At 39.2% G+C, this 12,738-nt stretch overlaps 1 protein-coding gene across 11 annotated transcripts in view; it reads right to left on the bottom strand.

Annotated features, from left to right (window-relative positions):
- Positions 1-12,738, bottom strand: part of EIPR1 (EARP complex and GARP complex interacting protein 1) — a 140,283-nt gene that overhangs the window by 126,143 nt on the left and 1,402 nt on the right. For 8 of the 11 annotated variants that reach the window (XM_065055972.1, XM_065055978.1, XM_065055973.1 and 5 more), the window contains exon 2: positions 3,487-3,570. In XM_065055972.1, the coding sequence (XP_064912044.1) occupies positions 3,487-3,570 (84 nt within the window). Of the gene's footprint in view, positions 1-3,486; positions 3,571-4,163; positions 4,301-12,611; positions 12,713-12,738 lie in introns of all 11 variants that reach the window. The other 3 variants (XM_065055981.1, XM_065055979.1, XM_065055980.1) reach the window with 2 other exon arrangements.

Genomic DNA, 12,738 nt, shown 5'->3' with positions numbered 1-12,738 from the left:
ATATGGAATAGTGACTTTGCCAAACACTATGGACAAAAGAATTATCTATGAAAGTGTATTAGTACCAAATAGAGTACCAGGGTGATGCCATGAAGACAAATATTTACAGGATGAAATATTCACCTATAATAACTGTCTGACAGAACTGAACAAACTTCAGTTCCATGGGGTGTTATCTTTCAATTATTAAATCATGATCTTCCTAACTTTTCTTAATAGAGTGTAGAAATGAGCTACATGGGCTAGTTAGTACAGCATACGAATACTGTAGATGATTTCTATAGAAAACAGTCTGAGTAAGCTAAGTAAACACAGATAACTTTCTCAACATGACTGGAGCGTAATGGTTAATGACATGTAATTGTAGCTCTTGTGGAACACACCTCTTAGAAGTAATTTATTTTATTACCAATAACTACACAAGTGAGCTATTAATCTGCTCTAATTACACTGGGAAAAATTCCCACTGAACGGAAGTCTAAGTATTGAGGAAGAAGTAGTGAGATTTGAATGAGAATAAATGACTACTTAGTTCTCCTCAAAATCTGGAAGAATTGCTAAATGCCAAGGAAATTAGTAAGGAAGGGAAACTAAAACTAACCATTTTCAACACAATTTATCTCTTTTTTTCTTCAATTACACAATCTCTAGAATTCATTTTCTTTCATCAGGCACTCATGGGCAGCAGAAACAGGGGAGCAGTTTTAGTTTGTCCAGTGCCCTGCTTTGTGACTATATAATGCCATGCTCTAAGGTAACCCATGAAAATAAGTATTTTTGGGTTCTAAAACACAAGACCGAAAATAAGTTGGAGAGTTCTGAGAATAAGAGAGATGAGGAAAGAATAAGCGATGTAAACTTCACGCACATGTTTCCAAAGCAAAGAGTAAGTACATCAAATTAACAACAGTATGAAAAGCCACAGTTTCTCAATGCTGAAAGTACTGAGGACAAAAGTTGTAAAACTACACTCTGTAGAACACAGATCTTGCATCAAAAAGAAGTTACTTAAACCATTTCCAGCAAGTTAAGAGAACCAAGTGCCAAGTACTAGAATCTGTTAGAATCTGAAATACTGACAGAATATACAATCTTAAAAACATTATCCTTTGCTTTGAAATACCAGTATTATATGCAAAATATTTTCACCAGATCACCTATGAATGCCTAAATTGCTTCACAGAGCAATAAACCTCAAAAAGGCAGAAGTTACCATGCCAGCTGTATAACTACTGCTCATTTATTTGCACAACACCTGTCCACGACCAGAAGGGAAGAAACATTCTGTACATGATGTTGCTGCATAAGAAACCTCTCACTGTGCAGCACTTGGTCAAGCACTAGACGTTGCAGGCCAGCTCATAAGTTAGGTCAGGTAACTAAAAAGTTTTTTAAAAAATCCAGAGAACCTAGTGCTGAATTAAGCAATAATGACTTGAGGCCCAGGGCACTTCTTCGGAATTAGCAACTAGCTGAGAGGAGCTGATGGCCTGAGGCACAGCTAAAGGCCAATAACACCCAAACATTTGTTAATACCCTAGGAAGCATCCTGCATTTCCATTATTAATGTTACTCATTGGAAAAAGTATACTCAATCAAGTTAAAATATGTGTATATACAGCTATTTCTAAAGCATGTAGTATATGCTCAATCAACTTACTTAAATCAGAACATTTCAATTATTGAAGATCTGCTGGATATAGACTGATAAGTGAGAACCATTCTCCAGCTACAATTTTATAGCAGAATTTAATTAATTGAACTAATCAGTAGGAAAAAAAAAAAAGTAGGAACCAGAGTAGAAAACCACATTTTAATCAAATGTGTGAAGACCATCTGAGACAGGACAATCAAAAATACAATTTTCTACATTTATTTTTATCCAAGTTTGTTGAGCCACTTATTTTGCCATTGGTCCAGCAAGTACTACATGAAATGTAAAGAAACTGAAAATGTCACCCCCCTTATGTCTTTGTGTATTTCTTTCCTTGAGCCTCATCCAGTATTATTATTGAGTAACAAACTCAAAACCTCACTGGAAATTGAACAGCTCACATCCCCCAGAGCTATCGTTCTGAGTTAGTTTTGCACAGTCCATTACAGAGCAGATTCAGAAGAGTAGGTGACTCCATTCTAGGAGCTTCTATGGTGGGTGTCAGCCTTGGCTAACAGCCAGACTCTCACCCCCAGCCACTCACTCCCCACAAACAGGACAGAGAAAAAATACGAAGAACAGGAATGAGAAAGCTCACGGACCAAGTTAAAGTCAGGAAGATCGTTTACAAATCACTGTCGCAGGCAAGACAGACTTGACTTCAGTAAATTAATTTATAGCTAAATAAAATAAAAATGTAATGCCTCATTTGGAAAGTGGGAAAGAAAAAGACAAACCTTAAACCAGTACCTTCTCTCCCCCCTTTCCCAGGCTTAATTTGACTTCAGACTCTGCTAACCCCTTCCAAGCAGTGCAGGGGGCTGTGGGGCACTGGTGTGTGCAGTCAGTACGTAGTATTTTCTCTCTGATGCCCTTTTCTTCTCACTCTCTTCCTCTGTTCCAGCGTGCAGTCCTCATGGGCCATGGTTTCTTCAGGAACATCCACCAGCTCTGGCACAGGTACTCCACAGGCTGCAGTGGACACCTGCTCCACTATGGAGCACCTTCTGGTCTTACCTCCTCCAGCATTTTGTCCCCTTTGTTTTCACAGAGATGGCACCAGGCTGCCTGGCTCAGCTGTGTCCTGAGGAAAGTTCACTGGAACAAACCATGTCTTCCAGAGGCAACCCCTGGCATCTTCTCAGAGGCCACTACTGCAGCTCCCACACTCCAAAACCCTCACCACCTACACTCTGTACAGCTTGCTAAACCTGCTGGCCTCAAGACCTCCTTTCAGTATGAAGGCATTTACTGCAATTTAGCCACAAAAACTAAAATTGCTATGCAATTAGAAGTGTTGTGCTCTTAACTACAGAAGAAACAGCCCAATAGAAATTGAGCCATAAAAGTCACTCAAATTTTAGTTTAAATTGTTTTTAAACTTATGATCAGAACAGACACAGCTGATTACCAAAAATTAATAATGAAAAATCCAGTTTATGAAGCTTGACATACACAGAACTGTGCACGTACCAGGAGTCTCATTAGATGCAATCAAGGCTTAAAGACTTCTGTTTTATTTTGCATCTCTTCTGTGGTTTAAAAATGCCTCTGGAGAATCTATAGATTTAAATTACCAAAAATATGGTAGTTCCTTTACTAAACCAATCTGATTTAGTCATACAATTTAGAAGAGTAATTTAATTTTCAGAAAATACACACAGCTTTCATTCACCTACTTTTCTTATCAATATCTTTATATTCTACTAACAGATGTCTTCAATTTGACTATCACTTAATGTTCACATTCAACAGGGGGGACAAAAGAGGAGGAATCATATCAGAACAAAGTTAAGAAAAAAATTACAACTGAAATTTGACAGAAAAATTACCTGATTATCATATCTAAGAGATTGCGTTCCAATCAAGAATCTTATTGCATCTGTTTCTGCTGTTTGAGGTGTTAAAGCTCGTGCCTAGGGAAGAAGAAAACCATTAGAAAAGTCTAATTAATACAATTCATTAATTTCAGCAAAAATCTTTGAATTTTACACATCGATTATGATTTTAAGCATTACGTTTTTACAGTTCCCAGATTTTCCTGCCCTCTAGATCTATTTTAGCTGATATAATTAGTAGTATAATTTCTCACATTTGTGAGGTGCACAGAATATACAGGGTGCTAAACACTGTACCTGGCCTTCATTGTAACACTGATAATATCCAATATTATAGCAGTTCTTCCAAACTAATACTCTTATTAATTTAACAACCTCCATAGAACAGTGGACAAATCTTGAATACATTAGCTACAATATCCAAGGAAGAGGTTGTTCTTTCTGAAGTTTTCAAACCATTCAGACTGAAGATTGATGCCAGCATAAAAATGAATTATTTTTCTCACCATTAACCACCAAGTTTAAAAGAAAGTTAAAAACCAAATCCCTCCTTTTCCACTCCAGGCCACTAGGAATAAGAATTGCCTGAATGACAGGAAAAATAACTTGTTCACCTATTGAGAAAAATATTGAAATATTGAAAAAATATTGAAAAATAACTTGTTATTCACCTATTAAGAATTTGCCATAATCTCATTATTTTGTTCTATTATTGTTGATGAGAACGCTAGACTCTCTGCCTTGCTTCTGCAACTTGCACCAACCACAGTCTTCAGAGAAGCAAAACAGTTAAAGGCCATGGGAGACACTGAAAAATAAAGTATAGCTTGAACTAAAATCACAATTGCTAGTTTGCACTAGTCATTAGTAGAGACTCTCTTCACTAATTTTGAGTAAATGAGAGATAAACTAACACACAAAGGCCCATTTAGCAACCCTAAGTAAGCTCTGAGGAATATCCACTACTTCCCATGCAAAAGATACCCTAATATTACCGATCAATGTGAACTTTTTGTTGAAACAGAAAACAAACCTTTACAATTCACATCCTTTTTGACATGAAATAGCTCTCTTCAGACACTGAAGCCTGTACTATAAACAAATATGTCAGAAGGATTCAGGTAACTGTTGAATGACACTTCTCAAGGCCACCCCTTGTGCAGCTGCTAATGATTATATTCTGGATTCAAGAACATTTACGTTCAATATAATCTTGTTCAGAAGTTTTTACATTAGCATCAGAGGGATGACTAGAAGCTTAGAAGGGAATAGTTGAAATACATCACAATACATAACTTTATAACAATTTAATTCTAGAACACCAACTTGAAGAGATTTGATTTTTCTGAAGTAAGGCAATCTAAGCCATGGCCTGGTAGTAACAATAAGAGCCAACTCATTTTTTCAGTTTAATTTCTGAACTCCTACAGAGCAGACGCTTCTTATCTTGCACCTTGCTGCAGTGTAAGCCCAGACAGCAACTAAGCACCACACAGCCGCTCACTCACTGCCCCTGCTGGGATGGGGAACAACACTGGAAGAGTAAAAGTGACAAAACTCATGGGTTGAGATACAGACAGTTTAATAAGTAAAGCAAAAGCTACAAGCAGAGCAAAACAAGGAATTCATTCACTGCTTCCCATTGTGAGGCAGGTGTTCAGCCACCTCCAGGACAGCAGGGCTCCATCACAGTATCACAGTATGTTTGGGATTAGAAGGGACCTCAAAAGATCATCTAGTCCAGTCCCCCTGCTGGAGCAGGAACGCCTAGGTGAGGTCGCACAGGAACATGTCCAGGCGGGTTTTGAATGTCTCCAGAGAAGGAGACTCCACAACCTCCCTGGGCAGCCTGTTCCAGTGTCTGTCACCCTCACTGAGAAGAAGTTTTTTCTCAAATTTAAGCGGAACCTCTTGTGTTCCAGCTTGATCCCATTACCCCTTGTCCTATCATTGTTGGCCACCGAGAAGAGCCTGGCTCCATCCTCATGGCACTCACCCTTTATATATTTATAAACATTAATAAGGTCACCCCTTAGTCTCCTCTTCTCCAAGCTAAAGAGACCCAGCTCCTTCAGCCTTTCTTCACAAGGGAGATACTCCACTCCCTTAATCATCTTCGTTGCCCTACGCTGGACCCTCTCCAGCAGTTCCCTGTCCTTCTGGAACTGAGGGGCCCAGAACTGGACACAATATTCCAGATGTGGTCTCACCAGGACGGAGTAGAGGGGAAGGAGAACCTCTCTAGATCTACTAACCACTCCCCTTGTAATACACCCCAGGATGCCATTGGCCTTCCTGGCCACAAGGGCACAGTGCTGGCTCATGGTCATCCTGTTGTCCACCAGGACTCCCAGGTCCCTTTCCCCTACACTGCTCTCTAATATGTAATTTCCCAACCTATACTGGAACCTGGGGTTGTTCCTGCCCAGATGCAGGACTCTACACTTTCCCTTGTTAAATTTCATTAGGTTATTCCCCGCCAACTCTCCAGCTTGTCCAGGTCCCGCTGGATGGCAGCACAGCCTTCTGTCATGTCAGCCACTCCTCCCAGCTTAGTGTCATCAGCAAACTTGCTGATAGTACACTCTATTCCCTCGTCTAAATCGTTAATGAATATATTGAATAATATTGGCCCCATAACATGAACAGTGACTTGGGAAGACAAACACCATCACTCTAAACATGTGCGTCCCCCCTTTCCTCCTTCTTTCCATGGCTTTATAGACTGAGCACAATGTCATATGGTATGGAATATCCCCTCAGTCCATTGGGGTCAGCTGTGTTCCCTCCCAACCTTTTGTGCTCTCCCAGATCAGTATGAAAAGATGTAAAGCACTATATCAACTACTAGGAAGAAAATTAACTCTATCTCAGCTGAAACCAGCACACGCATGAATCGTGTGATTTAGATAATGTAACATTTTGTTTAAGATTGAGCATAAAAAGTGAAAAATGCAACTAAGCCTATAAAGTATGGGCTAGTACCATAACATTTATATAGGAAAAAAAAAAGCATTAGAGAACATGATTCAGTGAGTAGTTTGTGTTCAAAACATACTCAAATGCAGGTCAGATCAGTGTGAATTCATCCTGATTTGTTTCTACTCTTTTATTTATGCAGCACTTACCTACAACAAGCCTAGACAGTGTTTATGACTGACAGAAATAAATAAAGTTCGCTAAGAAGATTGCAGAAAAGCTTTTATTTTGGGTTGAACAGTATTTACATCAGCAGATCTTTGGTGAGAGCTTTTCATTTCAGATGTGCTTTCAATTATTTTGAAGAAAACGCTAGAAATAAGATAACAGCTATGTATCTCTTTCAACCAAGCAAACTTCTCTTGTTTCTACAAGTCAAATAGAAAAAAACTCCAGGATCTCCAATAAAATAAAGGAAATAAAAGGGTGGTTTCACCCCTTTTAAAGCCTTTTGAGTAGGTCTTATCATGCTGCTTTCAAAAAATGGATCAGGGTAAACACAAAGTGCCCAAAATAAAGTTTTGTCAATACATGGTAACATTTGTCATCAACTTCTCTATCCCTTCTTTAAAATATTTTTAAATTGATTCTCATTTTGCAGAAAAAAAAAAAAGGCCTGAGAAAAATATTTAAACCCATTTTACAACAAGAAATACACTACTGTTTATACTGTCATAAAAGACTACAACATCCATAAAACACAAGGTTCAAACTCAAGCATTTGTAAGTCAGGAAGAGCTGATTCATAATAGAAGTAACAATTCAATGGTCAGCTGTCTCCTGCACAAAGAAATGCCTAATTTTGCCTACTTCGAGATACTTTTAGAGAAAAATGAAAAGAACACTATCACATCTCACAAACTGGCTATCAGCTCATAAAAACATTTGTGAGAATGATTCACAGAAGGACTGAAAGCTTGGAACCAGTCTTGCACCTTTGTGAATTAGATTTTGTTAAGCTCACTGTGGGCAAAAGAAAGAGATCCTATCACATGCAGAAGGCTACCAAGTCACCTGATGAAAATATAGCAAAATCATTTTAAGAGGGAAATCAAAAAGCTGAGACACATTAATTAATATCACACTTTATCCTTAAAGGGTAAACAAAGAAAACAAAAACAATAGAACCTGACTCATAAGAAGCTAGCAGGATGTTCCCAGAAGTTGATGGGTTAGCTAACCAACTATGTACTCCGGTTTCCATCAGACAAGAAAAATAACCAGCAACATGACTAAATATTTCTATCCAGTGATGATGATGGGGAAACAGGTAAAGCTATGTATCAGGGAGAAGTTAATCCAAGGAAAACAAACAAACAAACAGCCCTCACCACTAACTGTAAGGAAACAAAGGCATGCGTGAACAAAGACTTGAGCAAACTCCTGCTCAAAAAGGAAAAAAAAAATCCACATACAAACCCAAAAAGCAGCACACTACACAGATGTACTCACCAAGAGAAACTCGGGGTTTGTTATTGCTGTTGGGCACACATGCTTAGTACCTAGTAATTATGGTCAAAGAATAATGAGCTCACACTAGATTAAGACACAGCTTTGACACCACATAAACTAGTTGCACCCTTGTCTTAGAAACAGGTCCTGAAATTGTGTCACATGCAAAGGAAAATGACAAAGACTTAACTGCAAATCCACAGCAAAAATAAACATACATTTGTGCAATGCAAATGGCATGCAAAAACCTAGGAAACAAGCATGACAGCAATCATTGTGCCAGAATGCAAGAAAGACTAACTGGAGACCGGCCATCATGTCTATGCCCACACCAAGCTCAGTGGGATGTCAGGCAAAGACCACCTTCTACCTTGCCATGACAATTTAGACCAACTGCAGAATAATAAAAACCTCTGAGAGAAAGAAATAGGACAGAGCCTGCAGAGAGAAGGGACGTTGACAACAGCAGGAGATGATCCAGAGGAACACAATGACAAACCTGAAAAAGTTAAAGAGGGTTGGTTTAAAGTGCTTTATGGAACTGTTTTGCTCTGAATCCCTACACTTGGTTCATAAGTTCTCCTGAAACTTCCCCTTCTCCACATCTTTTGAAATATCAAATACTTTTTTTTTCTGTTTTACATTAGACTGTTACTATTTAGGGCATTAATGGGCAACGAAAAAGGGATCAGTACTTCTTCGATACATACAGGGTGTTTCAAAAAGACAGACCTCATTTCAAAGCAGTATATTTCAATGGCAACATGTTACATTTACAGAAAAAAACTTACTAACAGTTTAACCAGACATCTAGCAGTCATCATTTGAAACTCTATGCCCCACCCTTTCAAGTGGTAAGATTTTCATCCATGGGCAGTCCTGCTTGGAGAGACACAGTGATTTCAAATTGGGTCCACCTTTTTGAACACCCTGTATTTTGTGCTAATGCATTGCACTGGCTTGGTATCAGCAAACAAGAAAACATACACTGACCCCAACATTTGAATATTTGCATTATGTAATATAACCAAAATAATTTCTGCAACCCATGTATCATTTGAAATTTATACAATCAATCTGTACTAATAAGCAGCAGGCTTGCAATATGTGCAGAAACCCCAGTGTTTGGCTTGCAGTTCCCAAACCTGAATTTAACGTTATTTCACCATCTGCTTGTGAAAAACTAGAAACAGTATACTGCTACTTGGAAGGGTGGGAACCGACAAAGGAGGAGAGGGAGGCTGGCTTTGCTGATGCCCCATTCTAAAGGCAAAATACAAGGTTTCCCACGCCCCTCCCCCCCACCCCACCTGAGAAGCTGTAGGCTGACAACGTCATGAATATTAATTTTACCTTCTGGCATAATTTCAATTTTCACGTAGGTACACTTTGATCTTTACCTAGGTAGGACAGCCTTGCTTCCCCATCACAGCAGGAGACCCTTTATCACTGCCTGTGATAAGCTGCCGTGAAGAGGCTGGCAGCACACATGCCCAGGTGACCTTCAGTCCTCTCAGCTGCTTTCTCCAAGTCTTTCACAGCACGAGAATTCCCACCAATGACATACTTAGTTCACTGACCCTATTCCAAAGTCTGACAGATTCTGTAAACTCTCACAGCAACAAATGCAATCCTCACACAAAGCCTTGCATAGCACAACCATCCTTAGAAATCCCACTTTCACACTGTCACTGTTAATTTATCATGAACCATAATGGTAACAGCCCTATTTTAATAGTTCCTTCAAGTTCACACAACTGTATATTCATATTGTCATTAGTGTGTACCATACCTAATATTATCACAATCCTGCTAATTGCTTGAGGGTCATAAAAGAAATTAGTTTCTACCCAATTCACATACTATGAAGATCTTTGGGGGATTAGTTAAGAGAGTTTTGCCACTTGTCTATTTTTTTCCCCCCTAGTAAAACTTGAAGCCTAACAGTATGTTAGCTTGAAGTTCCACAAGAAGTCCTCCCAGCTGAAATGCTGCCCTCAAGAAGGATCCTGGAGAGGCTGACAGGAAAGATAATCACATTCAGACTGGATTAAAATATACAGGATTGGCACTCATTAGGCAAGTGATCTCAGAAGAGGACCAAGACAGAAACCAGGAATTTCACTAAGACATTACCATGCCATTTCTCAAACTGATTCAATTTTGAAAATAAAACCTCCAAAGACATCTCCAAAGCTGTATCGAAATTATTATCTACATTCTGTACAGACCATTCTCTCTTAACCCACAAGAAACCACAAAAGCTCTCCCAGGGAAGAGAACACCACTGCTGATAGGAGGTATAAGCTCAAGACCTGCTCCACTCCCATACTGGGAGCACAGCAGAGCCTGAGGCAACATATCTTCCCAAAAAGTCCCCTTCCCCCTCTCCTTCTAATAAACCTACACCAGCCTTTTCCTCCAAAGGTAGGTCAATTGAGCTGCTCTCAATACATACTGATACTGTATATATATATATACACACACATCATAAGAGACCTGTGACCAGTCTATTTAAGTTTGCATTTTGCACTGCTTAAATCTCTTATTCTAAAAAGTCATATTTGGCTTTAGGGAAGTTAAGTTTCACTTTACTCTTGTAAACATGCAAGAAAATCCTAAAAATCAATAGTCCCTGTTCAAATGCATAAAACCTGTTAACAACTAATTAACAATACAGTACAGGCCAAGTATTGCTTATTCAAGAAGCACAACAGGACCACAATGCAGTACACAAACTCTGACAAAGCAGCCGTGTGCTCTTTTTAAGCCAGCTTCAGACAGACACCAGTCTTGGGGTGCAGCTGGAGTTGTACTTGTGTAGCACAGCCCTGTGGTCAGCCAGGAGACTTCTGCTGTCTGTCTGTCTGTCCGTCCGTCCGTCCTTCCTTCCTGTTTCTTATGCATCTCCCTTGCAAGTTTATGGAATTTTGACATGTAACACACAGCAGAAGTATCTGGCATGCTGAAATTCAGCTCCGTATTTTGGTATCCCCAAAATCCATTAAATGTGCTTAATACATGTTCTATAATTATCACTCTCCGGCACAAGCAATGTTCCTCCTCCCTTCCAGCATGATGCTGGCTAGCTTATGCACGCTTTTAAACAAGCAATATGTAGGTTGCCCCCCCAGGAATCACAGTCAGCATTGCAACAGAGCCAAATACCCACCCTGGACAGCCCATTTCCAGGGGTACAAGCATCACCCAGTCAACCTCAAACTAAGGCAAATACAGCATTTCCAGACATTCCGTAGTGCTTAAACACCTACTGAAAACATCACTGTTTAAAGACTCAAAGAATAGGATGGGGAAAACTGTGAATACCTCAAAATTAGGACTATTTAACACAGTGTAGAAATACTGTGTACTCCAGGCTAGATAGTAAGCATAGGTCAACTCCACACTGGACAAGTATTAATAGCACATAATTTCACTGAAAACATAACACTTAGTGATACCCTTAGGACCCCATTTACCATATTCTCATAGCTCAGGATACTGGTAAAGTTTACTAAGGTTCCTTTCAGAAGAACAGCTTTCCATATTGAAATGTTCTGTAGCTGCTGCTGTTGCACCATATTCATAATCATATAATAGAATGGTTTGGGTTAGAAGGGACCTTCAAAGTCACCTAGTCCAAGTCCCCTCCAACGAGCAGGGACATCTTCAACTTGATCAGGTTGCTCAGAGCCCTGTCCAGCCTGGCCTTGAAAGTCTCCAGGGATGGGGAATCTACCACCTCTCTGGGCAACCTGTGCCAGTATTTTACCACCCTCATTGTGAAAAAATTCTTTATCATGTCTAACCTGATGATCCACAGTCACATCACTCAGCCCTCAATTCAAGCAGCAACTCTCATTTTCTCCCACCACCCATTCCTCTATCATTTTCTCAGTTTCATGACAGTTGGATGATCAGAGCAACTATGGTGGCATATTGCCTTTTGAAAAAAAAAAAAAGTCACAAAAAGAATTACACAGCAGTGGTTGAAGACCGTTTCTTATTGACTGCTGGAGCCACGTGTAGTTTCTTAGTCTGCAATCCCTTATGTAGCTTCTAGATGTCCTGGTTTTGTCACATACGATTTTTATTTGTAAAAAGAGTAAGAAGATCCCTCTGTCTTTTAATTAATTTATAATCTCATCTTTGAATAAGCTTATCATAGAGCTGAAGTAAAGACTAGAAATAACCAAAACAAACAAACAAAAAAAAAATCTAAGAAAAAACAACAAAATTCTTCAAACCAGCCTGAAAAATACATCTGAAGAGATGCTTTCAGTCACATTGCTTCTGCTACACACTGGAAAAAAGAAGTACTTGTGATGATGCAGCTAGCCATTATTGTCTAGCAATACAGAAGAAACCAGGCTTAAAAAGAATAATATTCTTTCTTATCAGGCCTGGAGATGCAAGTTGGAAAAAAACCAGACCAGTTTTCAGTTTAAATCTCTACACCAGAGCCTCTTCCATAAAGTACAGAGATGCCATTTGTTTTAAAGCCACACTGGCATTTAATGGAGATCAGAAATAGAGCCTTCACTTCTATATTCCTTTTCTCTTTAGTCATAAACTGTCATTTCTTTCCTCACATTCTCTCTAAATGATCTGTATTAACTATAATTCCCTTTGATTACAGCCCCTCTTAGGCCTTTTGCTTTATCTTCCCAAACAGCCCTGTTACATACTTTGCAGAACAGAGGAGGTCTGTAGGAGATGTAGGATTTGGGGAGGTATGGGGCACAGGTCCATGGAGGTCCCAGACAACAGGGTTAGCTTTCCAAAATTTCTGAAAGACATTATATATGACCTACT

This window comes from Columba livia, chromosome 3 (assembly GCF_036013475.1).
Source record: "Columba livia isolate bColLiv1 breed racing homer chromosome 3, bColLiv1.pat.W.v2, whole genome shotgun sequence".
In the NCBI taxonomy this organism is placed as follows: Eukaryota; Metazoa; Chordata; class Aves; order Columbiformes; family Columbidae; genus Columba; species Columba livia.
The sequence above is the reverse complement of the archived record's forward strand: the minus strand, read 5'-3'. Positions and strand labels throughout refer to the sequence as shown.